The sequence below is a fragment of the Bufo bufo genome, chromosome 5 (assembly GCF_905171765.1).
Source record: "Bufo bufo chromosome 5, aBufBuf1.1, whole genome shotgun sequence".
Taxonomy (NCBI): domain Eukaryota; kingdom Metazoa; phylum Chordata; class Amphibia; order Anura; family Bufonidae; genus Bufo; species Bufo bufo.
Genome location: NC_053393.1, coordinates 477,938,590 through 477,965,310, shown reverse-complemented (window position 1 = coordinate 477,965,310; position 26,721 = coordinate 477,938,590). Strand labels below are relative to the sequence as shown.

The 26,721-nt window shown below is 41.8% G+C and overlaps 1 protein-coding gene across 3 annotated transcripts in view; it reads right to left on the bottom strand.

The window, feature by feature from the left end:
* Positions 1–26,721, bottom strand: part of DPP6 (dipeptidyl peptidase like 6) — a 1,686,142-nt gene that overhangs the window by 31,552 nt on the left and 1,627,869 nt on the right. For all 3 annotated transcript variants that reach the window (XM_040434145.1, XM_040434144.1, XM_040434146.1), the window contains 2 exons: positions 16,814–16,912; positions 13,981–14,050 (listed from right to left, as the gene is read on the bottom strand). In XM_040434145.1, coding sequence (XP_040290079.1) covers positions 13,981–14,050; positions 16,814–16,912 — 169 coding nt within the window. The remainder of the gene's footprint in view (positions 1–13,980; positions 14,051–16,813; positions 16,913–26,721) is intronic.

Here is a 26,721-nt window from a genome sequence, read left to right as displayed (position 1 = left end):
TCCGTGCATGCTGGGAGTTGTAGTTTGACAACAGCTGGAGGGTCGCAGGTTGGGCATCACTGATCTAGAGGCACTAAACCATAGAAAGGTGGTGCCTTTTCATTGATGAATAGAAACTGTCTAAAAAAGAGTGACTCCTGAATGACTCCTGAATGACATTTTTGGTCTGGATTCGGTTTTAGCTCATTTTGCACTTGCCATATTTGGTGATATTTCTGAAGACACGTGAGCTTTATGCTTTATGACAGGCACCCTCAAACTGCGGCCCTCCAGCTGTTGCAAAACTACAACTCCCAGAATGCCCGAACAGCCTACAGGTATCATCCTACAGCAGGGCATTGTGGGAGTTGTAGTTTTACAACAGCTGGAGGGCTGCAGTTTGAGGATGCCTGCTTTATGAGATACCATGTTTTCTGGTGAATAATAGTGAGATTGGCCCACGAAGAGTCATCAAAGATATGGAGACTATCATTTATAAAATGTACTTGGATTTTATATTATTGCTAAAACATTATTCTTAATGTAAAATTCAATTTCTATGCTGCAGATAATTATCAAGGGGAAACAAATGTGTGTTGGGTTGCTTTTATGTTACGCTAATCGTAGTGCCTCAATATAGAATGCTGGTATTCTTCACATAAAACATTTAGCTAATGTAGGGGTTTCCATGCCTAAGTCTCAGCAGGAGCATTCTGAGGTTAATAATTTACAGTGTGTAATATATTATGCTATAATTGGTACATTTAGTAATGGTTTACTATATAGGGGTGTTTTACATAAAATGCTTCATTATATGCATTAGGCTCAGCGGTTGGTAGCGCCATAATGCATTGAAACGATTGGGCATTGTATATACTTGTTATTTAGCAGCCAAGGGATTAATCAGATCTGGATAAGCCTTCACTGCAAAGTATGCAAACTGCAAACTCAGCACCAAAAGGCTGTAATGCTCTCCAGGCTGATGATTTATAACCCATTGCAAATTGGCTACTTGCTCCCAACTCACGCCCCTTCTGGAGACAAGGAGATCTAATAGAAAATAAATCTTAGAAAAAGTTAGATATATAACAGTCATATAGGTGTCCGCAGAGTGAATATTGTCTTTGTGTATTGGACCCTTTAAATTTTAGCTTTTATTAATCCTTATTAAAAAGAGAGTAGATTACCCTGTGATATCTGGGTGACCTAAAAAATATAAAGACAGGATGTCGCCCAGCTACCACCGTGAAATGGTGAGTTTGATGCCGTATGAATAGTACAGATTCCACAAGGGCACTTATAACGTTGGCGATAGGTTTAGGGGAGGCTAGGGCACTTGAATAGGTGCTGGGGATGACTCTCTCCCTGTACCAGCCCTAGATTAGCCTTTGCCCAGGGATAATCCCTAATGGTGGGGTTTCCCTGTCCCTGTACCTGCCCTGTGTAATCCTGTAAAACCCTATATATTGGGAATGATGTCTATAGTATTTTTTACCCCAACGCGTTTTCCCACTAGTTTTCGTCAGGGGGTCGGTAAGAAATAGATAATACATATAAATAACATCTTAGATCCAAACCAGATAAAAAGATAAAGACTGTACTATGTCCTGGATGAGAAAATTGATGTCTGGACTGTCTTACACAACTTGACAGGGGGCAGTCCAGACATCGATGGGGCACATCACCAGTGACATCTCTCTCTAACAATAGGAGAGCCTGTGTGATACATCCAGCCCCAAGCATGGTCTGCCTCATTGTCTCATCCAGGACATAGTACAGTCTTTATCTTTTTATCTGGTTTTGATCTAAGATGCTATTTATATGTATTATCTTTTTCTAACCGACCCCCTGATGAACCCTAGTGGGGAAACGCGTCGGGCTTAAAAATACTATATACATCATTCCCGATATATAGGGTTTTACAGGGTTAGACAGGGCAGGTACGGGGATAGAGAAATCCCAACATTAGGGATTATCCCTGGGCAAAGGCTAATCTAGGGCTGGTACAGGGAGAGAGTTATCCCTAGCACCTATTCAAGTGCCCTAGCCTCCCCTAAACCTATTGCCAACGTCATAAGTGCCCTTGTGGAATCTGTACTATTCATACAGCATCAAACTCACCATTTCACGGTGGTAGCTGGGCGACATCCTGTCTTTATATATTTGAGGTCACCCAGATATCACAGGGTGATCTACTCTCTTTTTAATAAGAATTAATAAAAGCTACATTTTAAAGGGTCCAATACTCAAAGACAGATCTAATAGAAAATAAGATTTTCTAAATGTGTTCAAAGCTAATAAAATAACAAAAACAACATGAACATGACCCACATTAAGAGGGCATTTACATGCCTGTGTTTTTGATCCCCATCCAATCTATCTGCTTTTTTTGTTTCAATGGGGCTGAAGAAAAAGGTGGACAGCACACCATGTGCCATCCGCATCTGTATGTCCGTTCCATAGCCCCACAAAAAAAGAACATGTTTTATAATTTTCCGTTTTGCGTACAAAAATAGGTATTTGTTACATAGTGCTGGACCTGTGGAAGTGGAAAATGCTGGATGCACAAGGCCAGTGTCACTGAATGGATACATTGATAGGAATGTGGCTCAGACTGGACATATTTGTAGGAATCTAACTGGATATGACAACTGTTCCAAGTTTGTTTCTAGTTCCAAGTTATTTCTAGCACTACTGGTTATTCATGACTATGTCCTGCCTTACCCTTTGGTAACTATGTTTGGTTCCTGATCTGCTTTCTTGTTTATGACTTTTGGCTATGTTCTTGACTAGAGCCTGACAACTACTGGTTCCACCCAAGGACTACTTCTGGTCACACTTCCCATCATCCTGGTTCCATCCAAGCCATATTCTTGGTTACTACTCCTGTTATCTACTTGTACCACTCAAGGTTGGTAACTGGCTACTGCTCCTGGTATCTCCTGGAGTTTATGCCCATGTGCTCCATGTCTGTGCCCCCGTGCACTGTTGTTGCTCAAGTGACAAACTGAACACTACTTTTCCAAGTTAGTTACTTGGCTCTGATGAGCATTCTCTGTGTGACCTTGGACTGTATCATTATCTCACTATGTTGACTTCACTTTTCTGCTTTGTTTCATCTCTGCTGCCTCTGCTAAAAGATACACATTTCTTGCAAAAACCTGAACTTTAGATCGGTCTGTAATAAAGTAACATTTTACTGTAACATATAGCTTGTATTAGGTGCGTCTATAATAAATATTTAAAGGACATCTGTACCCATGAAACTGGCTGACCTGTTACATGTGCACTTGACAGCTGAAGACATCTGTGTTGGTCCCATGTTCATATGTGCCCGCATTGCTTTGAAAATTGAAGCTTTAATATATACATATGAGCCTCTAGGAGCAACAGGGGCATTGCAATTACATCTAGAGGCTCCGCTTTCTCTGTAACTGCTGCACCTTCTGCACATTGATTGGCCAGGCAGTGAAAATGTGTTCATTTTGGAACATTGCCTGAAACCCAGATTTGTCTCATTGAATCTCTTGTTTGACATGGGGTAAAAAAGGCAGAAGCCACATAAATTAAGAAAATTAACCTGGGTCCAATAGTGACAATTGCCGCTTACACGATGACACTTGTTGTCACTGTGGCTCAGGGATTAGCACTGGGGCCCTAGGTTCGAGTCTGACCAAGGGCAACATCTGCATGGAGTTTTTATTTTGTCCCTGTGTTTATGTGAGTTTCCTCCAGGTACACCAGTTTCTTTCCACACTCCAAAGACATACTGGAAACTTAGATTGTGAGTCCCATTGGGTGCAGCATGATGCTAATGTCAATGTGGAATATGTCAGCGCTATATAAGTGAGTATAACAAATAAATCTACTACTTCAACTACCCAGATATAGACTGGGAAACTGAAACTTGTATATCTCATAAAGGAATCCAAAGCAATAACCAAAGACAATTACCTTTCCCAACTGGTTCATGACCCGACTAGAGGGACGGCCATATTGGACTTAGTATTAACTAATAGAACTGACAGAACAACAGATATGCAGGTTAGGGGACACCTGGGAAATAGTGACCATAAAGTAATAATCTTCCAATAATCATTCAAAAGAGTGTTTCTTGAAGGAGAAACAAAAATAACTGTCACGGGGTTCCGAAGGTGCACTCGGTCCCCCATTGCCCGCAGAACTGTTGCTTAGCTTTTGGAATGAGATTCTGTGTTTGACCTCATTCCCAGGGCGGCTTTACTAGCTGGGTGGCTCCCTGCTCCTAGTCTGCCTTGAGCGCCGAGCTGATCACTCGGTGCTCGACTGGTTGGTCTGTCGGTCATGTGACGCTGGCCACGTCACATGACCCTCACTCCCCACTATAAATACAGGCAGCCTGCTGGCTACAGGTTACCTGTTAATTTCTAGGTTCCTGGCTATTTGTTGGACTACTGAATATTTACCTGATCCTGTTCCCTGACGATCCTCTGCCTGCTCCTCCTGTACTGCGCATACATCCTGGTTTTGTGACCTCGGCTCCCACCTGACTACTCTCTTAGGACTCCTCTTGTACTTCGCTACTCTCCTGGTATTTGACCCCGGCTTCTCCTGACCATTCTTTGCTTAATCCGTTGTACTGCGTAGCTCTTTTGGTTCTGACCCGGTCCGTTCATGTTCCGTATTTTGTCTTGTCTGTCTTCCCTGCACATATCCTAAGTTAGGGACTGCCGTCCAGTTGTCCCCTGTCATCAGCACTCGTGAGGCAAGTAGGCAGGGCCAGGGGTGAGGGTGGAGCGCAGTGGTCACTACCCTTCCCCCTGTGTGTGTGTGGACGTGACCGTTACAGATTAACAGGCCCAATAACCACTGTATCATGAATCCTCTTACTACCCTGACTGACCATGTCTCCAACTTGACACAGAGGGTGCAGGAGCTAGGAGAGAAACTCCGTTCTTGTGAGTTAGGGCAAGGTTCTTCCACTCCTCTGTCCTCCAGTCCATATTTTGAACCCCAGATCAAGCTCCCAGAACCCTTTTCTGGAGACTGGAAGAGGTTTCTCTCCTTTAAGGAGAATTGCAAACTCTACTTCCGTTTGCGCCCCGTGTCCTCCGGTCCCGAGAGCCAACGCGTGGGGATTATCATTTCTCTACTACAGGGTGATCCCCAGGACTGGGCATTTTCGTTACCTCCTGGGGCCAGTTGTCTAACTTCTGTGGAGGGTTTTTTTCAGGCCCTGGGTACCCTCTATGACGAACCAGACAGGGCCCTGGTAGCCGAGACAGCTCTTAGGGCACTGGTTCAGGGCCATCTCCCTGCGGAGGAGTATTGCACCCAATTCAGACGGTGGTGTGTCCCCTCAGGATGGAATGAACCAGCCCTGAAGAGTCAGTTTAGGTCTGTTCTATCTGATAATTTAAAAGATCTATTGGTCAATTACCAAATTCCTGAGACCTTAGAGGAGATGATGACCCTAGTTGTCCGACTTGACAGACGAGTTAGAGAGAGACGACAAGAACGACAGTTCTGTTCTCAGATGGTGGTCCAGCCAGAGGCCTTTTCCAGGGACAACACTGAGGTCTCCACCGAGGAACCCATGCAGGTTGGCATGACCCGGGGTAATCTTCGTCGCAGACGCGGAGAGTGCTTCTACTGTGGAGATCCTGGCCATTGGATCAACAAGTGTCCTAAGAGGGACCTCTCTGACAAGTTTTCTAATACAAGACAACCTAAAGACCAGGAACACCCTGATTTTTCTAAAGGTAAGCTTTTGGTACCCATAACAATTTCTCTGGGGGTTAATAAGTGGCCGGGTAAGGCCTTTATTGACTCCGGTTCAGCGGCCAGCTTTATTGACTTTGAGTTTGCTTGTAAATTGGGTATTCCAATGTTTGCTTTACCTACACCTATCCATGTCATGGCTATTGATGCTACTCCCCTGATTGGTGGTACGGTGAGGTCATGTACCTCTGAAATTTCTCTGTCCGTGGGTGTGTGCCACTCTGAGAGATGTTCTCTTCTAGTCCTGGAGAACCTACCGGTTGAGGTGGTACTAGGGTTGCCTTATGTAAACGGATAACCCCACAATTGATTGGTCCAAAGGAGAGTTGGTGAAATGGGGACCTAAGTGTGACTCATGCTTGTCCGTGGTCCAGGCTGGGGTTTCAGTAAGGTCTAATACATTACCCTCTGTTATTAAGGAATATTCTGATGTGTTCTCGTCCCTTACTCCAGAGGTTCTACCCCCCCATAGACCTTATGATTGCGCCATAGAGCTAATTGAGGGTGCCAAATTTCCTAAAGGTCGAATTTATAATCTCTCAGGGCCCGAACGCAAGGCTATGGAAGATTATATTAAGGAGAGCCTTGCTAAAGGGCATATTAGACCTTCAGTCTCTCCTATGGGAGCAGGGTTTTTCTTTGTTAAAAAGAAGGATGGTGGTCTTAGGCCTTGTATTGATTACAGGAGATTAAATAAAATCACTGTCCAAAATAGAAACTCTCTCCCATTGATTCCGGATTTATTTAACCAGGTTTTGGGGGCAACCTGGTTTTCCAAGATTGACCTGAAAGGGGCATACAATCTAATCCGAATCAAGGAGGGAGACGAATGGAAGACAGCGTTCAATACTCCGATAGGACACTTTGAATATCAGGTGATGCCTTTTGGACTCAGCAATGCCCCAGCTGTGTTCCAAAACTTAATGAACGATATTCTTAGGGAGTTCTTAGGTAAATTTATTATTGTCTATCTTGACGACATTTTGATATTCTCTCCTGATTTCGAATCTCATGTGTCCCATGTCAAACAAGTATTAGAGGTGTTGAGGGAGAACCAGCTATCCGCTAAGCAAGAGAACTGTGTCTTTGGTGTACAGGAGATACTGTTTCTAGGGCATGTTTTGACTCCTCACGCCTTTAAGATGGATCCTGGTAAGGTTTTAGCAATTAAGGAATGGGTAAGGCCTTCATCCTTAAAGGCTTTACAACGGTTTTTGAGTTTCGCTAATTACTACCGTAAATTTATCATGAATTTTTCTGTAATTGCTAAGCCATTGACCGACCTTACTAAGAAAGGGGCGGATTTGGAGAATTGGTCTACCAAGGCCATTTCTTCATTTGAAACATTAAAAAAGGCATTTAGTAGCGCTCCCATTCTGATCCAGCCTGATCAGGAGAGACCCTTTATTGTGGAGGTGGATGCGTCCGAGGACGGCGCAGGAGCAGTCCTTTCACAAGGTCCTGCTAGCCTCACTAACCTGAGACCGTGTGCCTTCTTCTCTAGGAAATTCTCTCCCACGGAGAGAAACTACGACATAGGGAATAGGGAGCTGTTGGCCATTAAATGGGCATTTGAGGAGTGGAGACATTTTTTGGAGGGGGCAAGGCATCGAGTAACTGTTGTCACTGACCATAAAAACCTAATGTTTCTCGAGTCCGCTAAGAGGTTGAATCCCCGACAAGCCCGATGGGCTCTGTTTTTTACCCGTTTTGATTTCTCCATTACGTTCAGGCCGGGAAGTAAAAATGTGAAGGCAGACACATTATCTCGGAGCTTCCATGCTTTTCAACCCACTGAGACGCCGCCCGAATCCATCCTACCAGCAAACATCTTCTTAGCGGCTCTAACCTAGGATATGTCGGCTCGCATTAAGGCTGAACAACATCTGGCACCGGTATCCACCCCAACAGATAAGTTGTTTGTTCCCGTACAATTTCGTCTCCAGCTGTTGGGTGAGTGTCACGATTCTGCCTTTTGTGGACATCGGGGAATTGAGGGCACTAAGGATCTGGTTTCTAGATCTTATTGGTGGCCCACTCTGACCAGGGATGTAAAGTCCTACGTGTCAGCCTGTGAGGTTTGTGCCAGGTCTAAGACACCTAGGACTCGCCCTGCTGGTAACCTACGACCCCTACCCATTCCCAGTAGACCCTGGTCCCATATCTCGATGGACTTTATAACTGACCTACCGCTGGCGGAGGGTAAGACTGTGGTTTGGGTAGTGGTCGATAGGTTTAGCAAGATGGTTCATTTCATTCCCCTGTCTAAACTTCCGAATGCTAAAACCCTGGCATCTATTTTTGTGAGAGAGATTGTTCGTTTACATGGCATCCCGGAAAATATTGTTTCGGATAGGGGTGTGCAGTTTGTGTCCAAATTCTGGAGGGCCTTCTGTCAAAAATGTAAAATTTCGTTGTCTTTTTCTTCCGCCTACCATCCTGAGAGTAATGGGCAGACTGAACGCCTTAATTAGTTTGTGGAACAATTCCTGAGGTTGTATGTTGCTGATGACCAGCAATTATGGGTCAAATTCCTTCCGTTGGCTGAATTTGCTCTGAATAACCGTGTCAATTCTTCTGCTGGGGTCTCCCCTTTCTTTTGTAACCATGGTTTTCATCCCCGTTTTCATTCTGGGTCGTCCGTCTCCTCCTCTAACCCTGAAGCTGATAAACTCTCCTCCGAACTGTGCACTGTTTGGGCCCGGGTTCAATCGAACCTAGAAAAGGTTCAAAGTTCTCAAAAACTCAAGGCCGATAGGAGACGTTCAAGGGGGGTGAACTTTCAGGTTGGGGATAAAGTATGGTTGTCCTCCAAGAATCTATCTCTCAAGGTAGCTTCTAGAAAATTTGCTCCTCGTTTTATTGGTCCATATAAGATCACGGATTTCATTAACCCGGTATCATTTAGGTTGGAGCTGCCCGAGTCATTCCACATTCATAATGTGTTCCATAAATCTCTACTTAAAAAATATTTTGAACCGGTAGTACCATCGAAAGCCTCGCCTCCGCCGGTTCTTGTTAATGATGCTGTCGAGTATGTGGTGTCTAAAATAGTGGATGTCAGGAAGGTGCGTAATTCCTTGCAGTACCTGATTCACTGGAAGGGGTATGGACCTAAAGAGAGATCTTGGGTACCTGCCAGGGAGGTTCATGCTTCTAGACTTGTTCGTAAATTTCATTTAGAACACCATGAAAAGCCATCGCCTGAAGTCTTGGGTCCGGTGGCCCCTCGTAAAAGGGGGGGTACTGTCACGGGGTTCCGAAGGTGCACTCGGTCCCCCATTGCCCGCAGAACTGTTGCTTAGCTTTTGGAATGAGGTTCTGTGTTTGACCTCATTCCCAGGGCGGCTTTACTAGCTGGGTGGCTCCCTGCTCCTAGTCTGCCTTGAGCGCCGAGCTGATCACTCGGTGCTCGACTGGTTGGTCTGTCGGTCATGTGACGCTGGCCAAGTCACATGACCCTCACTCCCCACTATAAATACAGGCAGCCTGCTGGCTACAGGTTGCCTGTTAATTTCTAGGTTCCTGGCTATTTGTTGGACTACTGAATATTTACCTGATCCTGTTCCCTGACGATCCTCTGCCTGCTCCTCCTGTACTGCGCATACATCCTGGTTTTGTGACCTCGGCTCCCACCTGACTACTCTCTTAGGACTCCTCTTGTACTTCGCTACTCTCCTGGTATTTGACCCCGGCTTCTCCTGACCATTCTTTGCTTAATCCGTTGTACTGCGTAGCTCTCTTGGTTCTGACCCGGTCCGTTCATGTTCCGTATTTTGTCTTGTCTGTCTTCCCTGCACATATCCTAAGTTAGGGACTGCCGTCCAGTTGTCCCCTGTCATCAGCACTCGTGAGGCAAGTAGGCAGGGCCAGGGGTGAGGGTGGAGCGCAGTGGTCACTACCCTTCCCCCTGTGTGTGTGTGGACGTGACCGTTACAATAACAAACTTTTAAAAAGCTAAATTTAGCCAACTAAGAGATGCCATAGGCCTTAATAACTGGGACAAAGTCCTCAAAAATAAAAATACAGCCACAAAATGAGATTTCTAAAAGCATCCTAAAATCTAATTGCGAGAGGTACCTACCTTATGGGAATAAAAGGTTAAGGAACCAGAAAAAAACTATGTGGATAAAAAGAACTGTAAAGAAAGCAATAAATGACAAAAATAAAGCATTTAAATCACTAAAACAGGAGGGTAGCGAGGAAGCACTGAAAAACTAAAGGGAAAAAAATGTAATATGTAAAAAACAAATAAAAGCTGCCAAACTAGAGACCTAGAGATTAATTGGCAAAGAGAGCAAAACTAACCCTAAAATGTTCTTCAATTATATAAATGGTAAAAAGTATAAATCTGAAGGTGTCGGCCCTCTACAGAGTAATAAGGGGGGAGTTGCAGAGAGCGATGAGGAGAAAGCAAAGCTATTAAATATTTTTTTCTCCACTGTATTCACTAAGGAAAATAAACTGTCAGATGAAATGCAGAATGTAAAAGTTAATTCCACATTAAAAGTACCCTGTCTGACCCAGGAAGAAGTACAATGGCGTCCTAAAAAGATTAAAATGGACAAATCGCCAGGACCAGATGGCATACACCCCCGAGAATTAAGTAATGTCATAGCCAGACCCTTATTTCTGATATTTAAGGACTCTATACTAACAGGTAGTGTTCCACAGGATTGGCACATAGCAAATGTGGTGCCAATATTCAAAAAGGGTCCAAAAGCAGAGCCCGGAAACTATAGGCTGGTAAATGTAACATCTGTCATGGGTAAACTGTTTGAGGGTTTTCTAAGAGATGCTATCTTGGAGTACCTCAATGAAAATAAGCAAATAACGCTATATCAGCATGGCTTCATGAGGGATCAGTCATGTCAAACTAATTCAATCAGTTTCTATGAGGAGGTAAGCTCTAGACTTGACAGCGGCGAATCAATGGATGTCGTATATCTGGACTTCTACAAAGCATTTGACACTGTACTGCATAAAAGATTAGTAAATAAAATGAGAATGCTTGGACTGGGAGAAAATGTCTGTATGTGGGTAAGTAACTGGCTCAGTAATAGAAAACAGAGGGTGGTTATTGACGGTACACATTCAGATTGGGTCACTGTCACTAGTGGGGTACCTCAGGGGTCAGTATTGGGCCGTATTCTCTTCAATGTATTTATTAATGATCTTGTAGAAAGTATGCACAGTAAAATATCAAATTTTGCAGATGACACTAAACTGTGTAAAGTAATTGACACAGAAGAGGACAGTATACTACTACAGAGGGATCTGGATAGATTGGAGGCTTGGGCAGAGAAGTGGCAGATGAGGTTTAACACTGACAAATGTAAGGTTATGCACATGGGAAGGAATAATGCAAATCACCCGTACATACTAAATAATAAAACACTGGGTAACACTGACATGGAAAAGGACCTAGGAATTTTTGAACAGCAAACTAAGCAGTAAAAACCAGTGTCAGGCAGCTGCTGCCAAGGCCAATAAGATAATGGGTTGCATCAAAAGGGGCATAGATACCCATGATGAGAACATAGTCCTACCACTTTACAAATCACTGGTCAGACCACACATGGAGTACTGTGTACAGTTCTGGGCTCCTGTGAACAAGGCAGATATAGCAGAGCTGGAGAGGGTCCAGAGGAGGGCAACTAAAGTAATAACTGGAATGGTGGGGGGCACTACAGTACGCTGAAAGATTATCAACTTTAGGGTTATTCACTTTAGAAAAAAGAAGACTGAGGGGAGATCTAATTACTATGTATAAATATATCAGGGGGCAGTACAGAGATCTATCCCATCATCTATTTATCCCCAGGACTGTGACTGTGATGAGGGGACATCCTCTGCGTCTGGAGTCTGGAGGAAAGAAAGTTTGTACACAAACATAGAAGAGGATTCTTTACGGTAAGAGCAGTGAGACTATGGAACTCTTTGCCTGAGGAGGTGGTGATGGTGAGTACAATAAAGGAATTCAAGAGGGGCCTGGATGTATTTCTGGAGTGTAATAATATTACAGGCTATAGCTACTAGAGAGGGGTCGTTGATCCAGGGAGTTATTCTGATTGCCTGATTGGAGTTGGGAAGGAATTTTTTCCCCCTTAAGTTAGGAAAATTCGCTTCTACCTCACAGTTTTTTTTTTTTTGCCTTCCTCTGGATCATTTTGCAGGATAACAGGCCGAACTGGATGGACAAATGACTTTTTTTCGGCCTTATATACTATGTTACTGTTACTATGTATGTTACTAATATATGAAAGTTCTCACCAAGTGATTCTACTCCATATGCCCATTATTCATAAGCCATGCTTTTGTCCAAAACCAGCAAATTTGCAACATCGGAAGGAAAGTCAAAGTCGAGGGAAAAATTCCACTTATCATGAGCGATTGTAACTTTACATTAAATCTAGGTAATGTCAAATGACAATGCCACATGAAAAATAATATGAAATTCGACATTCTTGGAGAAATCCTATGAGTGACAGAAATTCCATCAACCAGAACTGCATATTCAATGGAAACTCTTATTATTTTAAATTATTTATGTTTGATGTATCTCCCTAAATATAATTTATACCTTATGTTTCCTCCCATAAATACAGTTCTAGACAGGCAAGATTTGACTGTATCACTATTTCTTATGCAGGGTTGGCAGCTTATACATAGAGTTGTAGAGTTACCTCTGCTTGACTTTTAATAAATCTAAAAATAAAATTCCCTAGATCAGGTTTTAAATCTTCTGTCTTTGGGTGGTCATACAGGTCAAATGTGTTATGTTTTCTCTGAAATAACACAGTGAACAGAGTGGTTTGGTCGTTAGCACTGGTGACTTGCAACACTGGGGTCCTAGGTTTGAATCTGATCAAGGACAACATCTGCATGGAGTTTGTATGTTCTCCCTGTGTATGTGTGGGTTTCCTCTGGATACTCTAGTTTCTGCCCACGTTTCAAAGACATACTGATATGGAACAGTAAGCAATGATAATGTCTGTTAAATGCTGTGGAATATGTTGGTGCCTTATAAGTGAATACAATACATAAATGAAATATCATTAGATGAACAAATAACATATATTATGGTATTCATAAAACATTTGATTGAGCCTCGTACATTTGATCAGTCAGTAATTGCAGGTAAAGAGAAAAATTGAATAAAATAGGAATAGCTACAATAATAGGCACCTATATTTTTACTTCTACAATAATTAATCCAGGGGTAATGAATGTATTGTATTTTTCTTAAAAATTACAACTGTGTGGAAGTTTGCTGATTAAAATAAAAGCTCCATTTATGGGGATACTTTAAAGTGGTTGACTAGTTAAAAAAATATCCTTAAATAGGCTACAATAGCACATTTTAGTACCTACTAATATTCTTTGATTATCCAACTTGTTGTGATCTGAAGACAGATCCTGGTTCCGGCACCCCTACTTCTAGCTTGTGCTTGACATAGGACAGCATTCCCGTTTCGGCAGAGTGCTGTGCGTGATGGGAATACCTAAGTCCTATTCTTCATCACAGCTTTACATAGGTCAAGCGATCCCCTATATAGATGCCTGTATAGGGGTGAAAAGGGTGAAAACCAGGGGACTGCCAAGATAACACCCTCAGGACTAGCCCAAAGTCAAACTGGTTGGTTGGCACAGTGGGCCCACATTCTCTGCCCATAACAGTTTGCCCGCCTGGAACAAAAATGAAACAGTCAGCGACTCCCTTCACACTCAGCGCTGTTGTGTGTGGAGCAGAAGCTGGAACTGGAGGTGCCAGGATCCAGATCAGATACCTTCAGATCGAAGTAGATTGGATAATAAAATACTTGCTATTTCTGTATTTATAGGAATATTTATTTTAACAGGACAACCCCTTTAACCCGTTCCTGCTTGGTAATATTTTATTGCATTGATGACGTGTTTCACAGAAGGCTTTTAATAGACATTGAAGATCCTGCTTCAATGGCTGGGTTAGGAGACAACTAACTTCGCCATTTAACCCACTAGAAGCTGCTGTGCATAGTAAGTCCTTTCAGGTGACTTGTCATTTTGTCCAGGTCACTGTTTGGTAGATTCACCAGTTCATAAAGTGTAACAGAAGTATTCATTTTCTGATTATGCTTCCTAATGGCCAGTGGTTCACAAGCTCTGCAAATTTCAATATAGGTGAAAAAAATCTCATTTCTACCAAGAAAAAAATGCTTAATTAGTTGACATTTTTGAAAGCATTGACGTTATACTTACACAACAAGCAAAACAGGGTAATGCGCTGTGTTTATGAAGGTTGCCGGTTTGATAATCTGCATTGGCAGTTCTGAAGGAAGAAAATAATAGAGCATTATAAGGCTTATTGCAAATGTTCCCCAGAAAACAGCTGCTATAGAGACTCCTCCGGGTTATTTAAGGTCAAATTAAGCACAGAATCATTAGGAGAATCAGCCCAGTCAAGCATTCGTAAATTAAATTGTCGTTTGATCTATTGTTCTATCTTGTTCGTTAAGATTAACAATACAGACGTCATGTATCAAGTTGACTATTAACACCATACTGATAGCAAATTTGTTCTCATGTCTGTTAACATCAGAGCCAATGTTCCTTAAATTAGAGGCAATGCCCTTGAGCGGTTACATTTATAGCAGCTAAAATCTGTTGTTTTACGGAGCAGAAGAGGAAGCAGCAGAAATAAGCTCCCAACACAATGGTTATTAATGATTATTATTAATGCTATTATTGTCCTACCAAACATTTTGTGTTAAGATTTACTTAAACCATCGACAGTCAGTACCTTTGTCTCAAAAGTAAATATCTACTATTGAACACCAACATTCTATGCTGATTAATTTCTTAACATATCATTAAATGGATCGGATTTTTGCTTTTCTGACAAAGAGCTTTAAAGGGAATCTTTCACTAGCAATTTACCCAAATTTTTTTTTCATGAATCCATGTTTAACAGAGTACCTTTTTTCCATCTGTCTTGTTCTTTTGATTGTGAGTCTTGTCATTTCTTTAAAAAATCGATTCTTATGATATGTAAATGACGCTGTAAGGAGCCCAAAGGGGCGTTATTCTTTCTCCACGGTGCCCAGGAACGCCCCTCTGAAGTGCCGTGCCCGGCTAAATTTGAAAACTAATAACGCCTCAAAGTTCATCTAAGTCGCCTGCCAGAGGCGCGGCTAAGTGCTCAACACCCCCCCTCCTCAGCGCCGCGCTCTGCGGCAAACACCCCGATCCTCCTCTCGCCGGCATCCCAAATCCCGCGCAGGCGCAGTGCCGTCAGTCATCTTATCATAGCGCAGGCAATCGCCGGCACTGCGCCTGCGCGGGATTTGGGATGCCGGCGAGAGGAGGATCGGGGTGTTTGCCGCAGAGCGCGGCGCTGAGGAGGGGGGGGTGTTGAGCACTTAGCCGCGCCTCTGGGAGGCGACTTAGATGAACTTGGAGGCGTTATTAGTTTTCAAATTTAGCCGGGCACGGCACTTCAGAGGGGCGTTCCTGGGCACCGTGGAGAAAGAAGAACGCCCCTCTGGGCTCCTTACAGCATCATTTACATATCATAAGAATCGATTTTTTAAAGAAATGACAAGACTCACAATCAAAAGAACAAGACAGATGGAAAAAAGGTACTCTGTTAAACATGGATTCATGAAAAAAAAATTTGGGTAAATTGCTAGTGACAGATTCCCTTTAAATCACATGTACACACTTAAAAGAAAGTTAAAAGATGCCATTCTGTCTGCATGCACGAGGGGGAGCTCCCCCTAGTGGGAATTATAGGCAGAGCAGCGGTTATAGGTATCTTTTACCTCCATAAAAGGTATATTAAAGGGGTTGTCTCACTTCTGCAAATAGCATTTATTATGTAGAGAATGTTAATGCAAGGCACTTACTAATGTATTGTGATTGTCCATATTGTCTCCTTTGCTGGCTGGATTCATTTTTCCATCACATTTTACACTGCTCATTTCCATGGTTATGACCACCATGCAATCCAGAAGCAGTGGTCGTGCTTGCGTGCTACAGGAGCTCCCACAGTCCCAGTCAACGGAGAGGCAGCACTTTTTCCTATAGTGTGCATGCGCAACCCCACTGCTGGATTGCAGGGTGGTCATTACCATGGAAACGAGCAGTGTATAATATGATGGAAAAATGAATCCAGCCAGCAAAGGAGGCAAGATGGACAATCACAATCCATTAGTAAGTGCCTTGTATTAAAGTTCTCTACATGATAAATGCCACTTGTTGAAGTGAAACAACCCCTTTAATTTAAATCCGTACAGAATTTTCAACCTTTAAACATCCTTAAATAAAATTTTACTAGTGAACAACAAACACAATGTAAAGGGTATTGTGCCACCATTAAATGTTATTTTAATATGATCCAGCATGAAAAACTAGTTACTTTAGTAATTTACTTTCTGTTACAAAAATGCTCCAGCTGTGAGATATTTTTTTTAATTTCATTATAATGGTACCCCCTGTTCTTTAATCTGATAAGGTGGTCGCACATGCTCAGTTCCATCCTTCACCTGCCACCAGCCATATCTACTGTCAGAAGCTGTGACGGTTACAGGGGGAAATCTGCAGCAGAAACGATACACTCCCTGAGAAAGGTCATGTCCCCTGAGCTGTGATAGGGAGAGAGCTGCAGCAGAAAGGACACCTCCCTGACCTGTGGTAGGGAGAGATCTATTGTAGAAAGGACCCACCCCCTGAGGTGTGACAGAGTACTCTAGCAGAAAGGACATGGCCTCTGAGCAGCCAGCCTGAAGAGGATCTAGCAGAGCAATTGAAGCAATGAATAGGGAGATCTCTGGATACATGAGAGGTACAGGACTGGTTCTAGCTTTGTTATAAAGAGATTTTCTTTTTTTTTAGTCTATATATTATGTTCAGTATTTTGGCAAGTATGTCCTTTTTCTGCTGTACAATGTTATTGCAGCTCAGATGAAAGAGAAGCAGTTGATTTGCTTGGGTGTGAAAGATAAAGAACACATACAGCGAGGAACATGCTGGCAATATATAAATAGAGAACAATAATAATAAAAAAGTATCTAATATTTCAATTTACACTCACTGTAGTCATCCACTTGAATGTACTGAAACTCGGAGTAAGGCATCTGTTTTTTATCTGCTGCAACTTTCACTCTGTGATTGTTTTCCAGTTCAATGAGACCTTAAACAGAAATGGATATTGTGATATCGTTCTTTCTTAAAAATAAAATAACATGAAAAACCAATACAAATATCTTGCAAAATGTATTAATAAATACCTCACTACAGATGGATGCGATGAAAAACAATGCACCGCCAACCGCAGCTGCAGTCAGGTACTAAATGTTCAGACGCACTTTATATTAGGGAAGGAAGAAGATGAAATGCGCTCTGCGGCTCAACGTTACTTAGAGCTCATTTTATGAGTCCACAATTAGAAATTACATTCACAGTACATAGGAGTTGTGAACAAAATTATAGAGGACCTGACGGTTTTCCTGACATTCGCATAGAAAAGCCACAACACTTTCTTCCATGCAGTAAACCACTTTTATTGATACAAAGTAATAACTTTTATATTCATCAAGGATTTGAATCATGCAATACCACATTTACATAAATTGGACAGTAATCAGTGGTAAATGCTAAGAAATTTGACTGGTTGCACCACATGGTGAACAGGATTCAGCCTTACTGACATGTCTGCCTTCATAAATACTTCTATTTAAAATTTCTGGAGCATCTGCATTGTGCCATTCCACAGTTATTACTCCTGGATTGAATAAATTGCCAACTAGATCTTACCATTACAGTTTTAAATGGGGCATGTCCCTACTTAGCCTACGCTCTCCAAACGGGCCTGCCTGAGTACGAACATGTCCTATTGACAAGGTAAAAGGTTGGATACAGTTGTTAAGTAGAAGAACTGACTAGAGATGAGCGAACTTCTGTTTTAAGTTCGGCTTCCGGTTAGCGGAGGATCCCGATATGGATTCCGCTACTACGGATTCCGCTACTAATGGCCATTATTGATTCCGCTACTACGGACCACAACGGAATTCGGAATCCATATCGCGATCCTCCGCTAACCGGAAGCCGAACTTTAGACGCCGAACTTAAAACAGAAGTTCGCTCATCTCTAGAACTGACCAGTCTTCTTTCAATTTCCCATTGCTGGTCTCAGGTGACCATTTTGGCTCTACTGACTTCCAGTGAGGACTTCCTGTCCCTGCTTTCAACTACTAACTTCTTAACTGGCACTTTGGTGGACCTCTTAGTGAATGGTCCACCATTATAGTCCAGCCATCAGCTGTAAACTCTGGGGGGACCCATCAGTAGAATCCCTGCTTTTGTAACTGAAAGCAATGAACTATGTAAGTAATACACAGACATGTTTGGTCCACCAGATCAAATGACACATTTTCTAACAGTTTTTTGGTGTGACTAATAGATGGTGGTAGCTAATGGGGTTTTCCAGCCAGTAGATTCTGATGACTTAGCCTCAGGATATTATTCACTTGAATGGGAGCTAAGCTGAAGAACACTGGCAAGGCCACTACACAGTAGACAGAGCCTTCAGATTCTGGCCCTTTCCTCTGTGTTTTTCTAGGTCTGGCAGCTGCGGTGCAGGCTACACGTGCAGAAGCGCTACCACAGGAGGACACTCATCGGCCGCATCATCAAGCAGTGCGGACCGCCATACACCCCCCAAAAGGGATCTCCAACAAGAGTGACCTCCATTTAGCCTACGGTGACAAGGATACAGACTTGATAAAAGGGTCTGCGTACCCCGAAACGTGTCGTCTTTGCATACCAAAAAAATTAAAAATATTTTGTATCCTCAACTGGGTTGTGAATTGCGCCTTGTGTCCATCTGCTCACCGCACGAACCTAGTGCAGACGAGCTCCCGCCCATATACCACAATACGCACCAAAGTGGCGGCTTGGCTCCCGCCCATGGTCAACTTGGACGATATTCGGCTGCACCAACCCAGATCACCCCTACGATTTTACCTCCACCGGAATTGTACTACATAAAGTACAACCAAACCAAGGTGAGTAGTAACCACTCACCCTGGCTAGGAGCAGATAACAACATATCTTGTCCACCACCACCTATGAGCGCCTTCTCCCCCTTTCTCTTTGGCCATTCCTTCACTGTTGAGCCATTGCTGTGCATTCAAGTGCAAGGGACCATGCTGCAGCTTTCTGTACATCCTAGCTGGGAATTCCACTATGCAAGGCAAACTAAAAAGGGGGCACAGTGATAAACCAGCACTGCAGTCTCTTCATTCTATGGATCTGTGGCGGTTCCTCAGGTCGAACCCCTACCAATCCTAAAGTGATGGCAAATCCTAGCAATAAGCCATCACTGTAGAGGATAGGCATAACATTTTAACAACGAACCATCTTCCATGAACTTAGAATTTCCCTATAGGGTATTTGAAATTGCAATCCCATTTAACCATCCAGGGCGTCTCTGACGTCTATCTTTTTCAACGTGCCCTGAAAGTGTCGTTTCAGTACAAGTAATGATAGATTACTGTAGATGCTGCTACAATCATTAAATGGTCAATGTAATACTGATCCCTTTGTTTTTTTTATTATTATACTTACATTCTGAAAATTTAAAAAATTAACATTTCTCATAAGACAGCATTTTATCTTATTGCAGCTGCAGAATAATATATAGTATTGACTATCTATTCTATGTCATTTTGAAACCCTGGATAGCAAACGATTGATGGTTTCATTGATTTTTAACTATAATTCCATAATGTCCAATAAAGTGCAATATTGAGCTCCCTCGTATATGAAACCTCATTTTAAGTAGAAATATAATCCATAATGAAATAATAAAAACTGTAAAAAAGCTGTTATGTGTAAAAAAAAAATAGTATAAAAAATACATAATAAGCTCAATTCTTTATTGGGATTCTCATTTAATTAAGACTAACAGAACTCGCTCTATCAGCTGAAAGATGCCTGTCACTCAAGGGAGTTCTGCAGAGTCTTATGTTTGTTCCCATAATTACCAGAAAGGATAAATAGCTATGGCTTAGAGGAGATTGGCATATCTCCTAGAAGACACACTGGTTCAGTTTTAGGACCACTGGGAATGCATTATTCAATGAAGAAGAAATAGCTATTTCTTGTTAAATATGAACACCCCATGATATTCTGAAGAGAGATGCAATTAGCCATTATCAAGTAATTTATTGTACTAAACAAAACATTAACAGAAGAGCCATGAAGGAGAGCGATGAACTTAAATATTGTCAGAAAATGTATATAAACTCACATTTAAAGCTTTATGAATAAATATCCAATTCATATTTGGAATCACCATTGATTATATTTTATTATTATATTTATTATATTATACATACTTTTAGATTTGTATTTCTAAAAGTGCTAGAATAGAAATAACTGAAAAATGATGATTCCTCCTCCTTTCTGACTCCTCCTAGCCACGCTTTATTTTATACTCTTTTTAAACTGTATAGAAGATGCAAAAAATATCTAAAACACATAATACATTAGGGATGAATCAGTGCACCACTTTTTTTTGGGCACAATTTCCACCAGAATTCTGCTGTGCATTTTGCTCAGTAGATCTGCCCCTTCTGATATAATCACTTTACATGCACAGTCAATAGGAGTTAAGGAATTTAGAGAGGCAATCACAGAATTTAGAATTTCCCAGAATTCTAATTTCTGTAGTCATTCCTATGAGACTGACATCAAGGCTGTCATAGGGATGAATAGAGTAACTGACTTCTTGTCCACACAGCAGAGGCTGCGGAATCATCAGGGGACACAAGATCTAACACGCAAAAATAGCGGAGGCTGAAAATAAGTAAGTCACTGGCACAATACAGCTCCTATTGATGTTCTTCAAGGAACTTTCAAAGGCTAACTAAACTTGGGAACATTCATCACTGTCTTCAGTCTTCTTCATTTACCCAAAAAAATAAAAATTTAACATTTATCTCAAAAACTTTGTGTTGATGTTTTTTTAACCACTTGGTAACTGCAGGTTGACTATATACATGGGCGGTCGGCACTTATTGTTTCTAAATGTCCTTGCAAGGATCACAGCAGCATGTTAACTGTACAGCTGCAGGAATAAGGAGCTGTCTGTCAGTGACAGCTGGGCTTCCCATAGAGTAAGGAAGGATGTTTTTTGCTGTCCCTGCCTTCCACAGTGTTGCATATGTATAGAGATGATGAAATGGCAATATCACTTCCTGCTCCGGTCCCAGTGGTCATGTGGCTGGGCATCTGCATGAGCTGCTAGGTCTTATTAGGCCCAGATTAGCTCTGCAGTGATCGTGACCTACCTTCTATAATGTATCCCCCGGTAACTTAGGCTAATATGCCAGCCGTAAAAAAATGTCATGTAAAGTTTCTCTCAAAGGTCTTGTATGACCTTATGGAGGGCACAAATTGTGAAATTTGAAAAAATAAAGACAAAGTAAAAAGAATAATAAAAAAAACACCATCACGCACAAAATTTATATTTTTGTGCTATTAAAAAAAAGGGTGGGTGTAAAAAGACTTAAATGAAAATGACAAAAGTTATGTCACTGAAAAGAGGCTGCTCAAAAATTATTTGCATAACTGAATGGAAATATTTTTTATTGCTTTTAAAGACCTATGTACTGGAAAAACAGAAAATGAGTCTGGTCAGGAAGGAGAGGGTAAATGGCCCTTTTAAATCCCCCACAGCTCCAGCGCTAATGCGCTGGCGGTAACCGCTGGTACAGCAACTCACTGGCATCAGCAGTGATGCTGAAATGTCCAGTACTAGACCAGTGATGGACTGGTGGGGACCACTGGAGCGTCAGTCCTGGATTTGTTGTAGATTTAACAGGGGGCTAATGTTTTTTCATTTTTTTTTTTAAATAACATTTCCTCTTCCTAGATTAAACTGTGGGACAACCATTTTAAGGCAAGAAAGCTGACTTTGGATATTGTCATGAAGATCATACTTACCAACAACACAATAAAACACAATTAAAAGTTAAAGAATGCATCAAAACCTAGAAAGAAATTGGCTTGGTTAAAAAGAACCAAGCAAGCTATCAATATCCTGGATTTTTTTTATTCTCCCTGCAATAATGTAACAGCTAATCCTGCTCTGTATCCCGAGAAATACAAATGAGGCGGCAAACAAATTGTAATAAGGTTTTTCCAAAAACTATTTCCACAGTATGTCTGATTTATTAGCCGTCTACTTGACCCCCCTGCAAAAAGTAAAGAGTTTGTGTAAATTCATTTACTCCATAATTTTCATGAACATCAATATGAAGCAACTTGCTGTGATATACCCTAATACATGCCCAAGGTAAGAAGCTCTTTAATAATTTACATCCCATCTGTGGTCACCCCGCAGGCTGTGTTTATTTAAATGCGTCATTTTATTCTAAACCCTGTTGTGTGCTATGACAAGATCCTGCTGACAGTAATGACAGCTAAATTGTAGAAATTAAAGAGCTGATCCTGTATTTTGCAATTGTGGAAAATTGCTTTAGCGTCTGCTGCTAAATGATGTACAGCATATTCGGTAAAGAAAAGTATTTTAAGGCCAAGGCTCCAAACCTGCTTGAATTTAATTTACAGAGATTTGCATAGAAATGTATATTAGAGCGGCCTTGGTTGAATGCATTTCCTTCATCAACAAGGAGGCTCAGTGCGTTGGCCTGTTTATACTGTCTTCAGTCCTGAGTATCTGTTTAATTTTTAAAGCATTAAAGTTTTTAAATAAAAAAAGAAATGTTTTTATTTTCTATAGAACCACCTTGCTAATAAAAGGGACACATAAGCACCCACACTAAAGCATAAGGGTAGCCATACACAGTCAATGGTCAGCCAAACAATTGTTCTCATCCCACGGTTATTTCTCACGACTCCCTCCCAGCTCTCCCATACACATACAAGTTCGTCTCAGCCAAAGTATTCAATGGGGAGAGTAGGGAAATTTCTGGCAGCCACGTCTGGCATGGCTTATCTCCTGCGAGAACAAAAGGTTAGGGCAAAAGTATTCACTTTGCCCTATCCTTTTGCCACAAGCCCCTGAGAAGCCAGAGTGGAAGATGGGAGTGGTAGTGGTTCTGGCTGCAAAAGTCTAGTACAGTGACTTTTTTCCCATCGTTGCTCCCTAGGACTAGAGCAGTTCTTCCTCCTGGGCTATTATTCCTTGTTCTGACTGTGTACCGATCTCCTATGCCACCTACCCTTACTTTTGGATTTGTTTACAGATTTTCCCAAACTCTGTCAGCCCTCACCATTGCCTGTTTCCTGTGTGTATTGCCTGATTCTTCGGTGCCATGCATTGGTTTCTCTAATTCTTGTGGGTAAGCAGCCAACCACACCGGGACTTTTCCAAGAGGTAGTGGCTTGGTGGCTCCACTGCAGCAAAGGTCATATCCCTGTATAGGGGTTAAAGGGTGAATACCAGGGGACCGCCAGGACTAGCCCAAAGTCAAACCGGTTGGTTGGCACAGTGGATCCACATCCACTGTTCGTAAGACCATTCATTGAAGACTCTAATTTCACCTTCCACTTATCTGCCAATCTTAAAGATTGACAGACATTTTCCTCAATAAATAAATGACCAAGGATAATATTTTTCACCCATTTGTTTGATTTTGTTATCTTATATACATTTAGGACTTGTGTGAAAATCTGATGTAGTTTTAGGTCAAATTTATGCAGAAATATAGAAAATTCTGAATTGTTCACAACCTTTCAAGCACCACTGTAGCTGCAGGAGGTGGGCTGAGTAGAAAGTCTATAGGCCTGTCTTAATTCCGACTCTTGCAGAGAGGAAAGAGAACTTGTTATGTGAGCGCTTCTATCATTCTAGCAATCAGTGAGTGTGGGGTTTTCTTTAAAAATGTTGCACTATTTGTCTTCTGCAGCCTGCATGTATTCACATACATTGCAGGCTGTTCAGTGCCATTCGGTGTAAAATTCATAAGACAAGCTTTCTGACAGCTACGTCTATAGTCTCACTCTCTGCTCTTCTCAACATTAACACAATGAAATTCCTTTTCATTTATGTTTATTTTGCTGTTTTATTTGGCTGTAAAGAATTCAGTTCACATTTGCATTCAGGAGAGAAGGGAGGAAAGGCTACAGATGAGCTGCCAGAGAGCTTGTCTGATGGATTTCTTACTGAGAGGAATTGTGCAACTTGCAACGTAAGAGAATACATGCAACCTGCAGAAAACAAATGGAGACAAAAGGTCTCTACAGCCTTTATAGTACTCACTGTGAGACTGAGGTACCTGGGGACCACTAGAGGAAATTATTCTTGAGGCCTAACCCTTATACCATCAATAACATTTTATAGATTTTGGATCAAAAATTTTAACCCTAATGGCAAGTGATTGGCTCCAACAAAGCCATATATTTTTCTCTCTTGGCTCTTTGAGCCCATTATAGTATCAGAGCCTGAGCCCAGCAGAGGATCTTCTGGTACTCTGGTGGGCCAGTCTGACCCTGATAGCACCATTAGAGGCTGTATCCAACTAAAAAGTACATGATGAGAAGAGAGCTCTGCTAGCTGTTCTTTGTTATCACCAATTGTAGGAGTGGTAACGTTTATGCTATCTGGAAGAAAGCAGGTGCAAGGCAAGGCTCTCCTTACGATGTTCTTCTCACTGTCCGCTTCAGCTGGATGCAGGCCCAATTTACAGTTTATCTTGGCATACCATTTAGAATTGGTTAGTCATGCAGTTTTGTTGGAGTGTTCATCAGCTACAAAGGTAAACAGTATTGTCAGGTGAACACATATGTCTTTCAAAAACAGTAGCACACCTGTCCACAGGTTATGTCTGGCTTATTCACTTCAATGGGCCTGAGCTGCAATACCAGATGCAATCCATAGACAGATGTGGTGCTGTTTTTGAGAGAAAGAAGCTGTATTTTTTTTTTATCCCATAAAATCCATCCCTAATCACAGACAGAAGACAGCTATGTAGAAGTAGAAGTAGAAGTAGCAAGAGCATCTAAAGCAGAGGTGCACAACCTGCGGCCCTTGATACCATTCTGTGTGGCCCACAACTATCTGGTAACAGACATATATGCCTATGTCTTGTGGCTGCTCACATGTATTTTTCATGTATTTCTCCCATTAGATGGGAGTCCTGGAAGTGTAACTAGACATTAATGGTATATAATGTGTGTTCAATATGCCATAAGTACAATATTTCAGTTGTTAATACACATTTAAATTTTAATTTCGGCCCTCGTCATTGGTTCAGTCTGGCAATGTGGCCCCCAACCAAGAAATGTTGTGCACCCCTGATCTAAAGTCTTCCTAAAGCCTCCTGCACATGGCACATAGGCTGTTCTTCTCCATACTATGAAATCTGACAGAAAACAAGAAAGATCTGAGATGTACAGAAGTGGAGTAAAGGCCAGATGCACTTCTAAAACCCGTTAGAGGTCATAATACTGCCATGCGGCAGGTATCAGCAACCTTTAGCACTTTAGCTGCTGTGAAACTACCACTCACAGCATGGACACTTGCTCGTCTGTTCTTGTAACTTCCATAGAAATGAAATGAGAATGCTGGGAGTTGTAGTTTCAGAACAGCTGGAGTGCCAGTGGCTGCTAATCCCTGCTTTAAGGGATCTGTCAGCAGTTTTGACCATGTTAAACTTCTGACAGCAGTAAGTAGGGGCTGGGGAGAGCAGTGCAAACATATATTTTGTGATTTAATTCAGGATTCCTGTAAATATGAACTTTTATTCTGCCAGATTCTGCTCCTTTAGTGCACTAGTGGAGGAGCATCAGTGTGAGGTGTTCTCTGCATTGGACTGCTTCAAAACCCCTCCTCTCTGCTCTGATTGACAGTGGTAGTGGTCTCCTGATTAGATGCTACAGCTGTCACTCAGAGCAGAGGGAGGAGCAGTGAGCAGAGTGAACTTCATAGTCAAGTCCTGCCTTCATCGCACATGTACGAACAGAACCTGCAAGAATAAAAGTTCAGATTCACACTACACTGCTGATGAAAGGTATGTTTGTCTTGCCCTCCCTAGCCCCTAACTAGTGCTGTCAACAGTATAGCATGGTCAAAACTGCTGATAGATTCCTTTTAACCACCTCAGCCCCCAGTGCTTAAACACCCTGAAAGACCAGGCCACTTTTTACACTTCTGACCTACACTACTTTCACCGTTTATTGCTCGGTCATGCAACTTACCACCCAAATGAATTTTACCTCCTTTTCTTCTCACTAATAGAGCTTTCATTTGGTGGTATTTCATTGCTGCTGACATTTTTACTTTTTTTGTTATTAATCGAAATTTTACGATTTTTTTGCAAAAAAATGACATTTTTCACTTTCAGTTGTAAAATTTTGCAAAAAAAAACGACATCCATATATAAATTTTGCTCTAAATTTATTGTTCTACATGTCTTTGATTAAAAAAAAATGTTTGGGTAAAAAAAAAATGGTTTGGGTAAAAGTTATAGCGTTTACAAACTATGGTACAAAAATGTGAATTTCCGCTTTTTGAAGCAGCTCTGACTTTCTGAGCACCTGTCATGTTTCCTGAGGTTCTACAATGGCCAGACAGTACAAACACCCCACAAATGACCCCATTTCGGAAAGTAGACACCCCAAGGTATTTCGTGATGGGCATAGTGAGTTCATAGAACTTTTTATTTTTTGTCACAAGTTAGCGGAAAATGATGATTTTTTTCTTTTTTTTTTTTTTTCTTACAAAGTCTCATATTCCACTAACTTGTGACAAAAAATAAAAACTTCCATGAACTCACTATGCCCATCACGAAATACCTTGGGGTCTCTTCTTTCCAAAATGGGGTCACTTGTGGGGTAGTTATACTGCCCTGGCATTCTAGGGGCCCAAATGTGTGGTAAGGAGTTTGAAATCAAATTCTGTAAAAAATGACGAGTGAAATCCGAAAGGTGCTCTTTGGAATATGGGCCCCTTTGCCCACCTAGGCTGCAAAA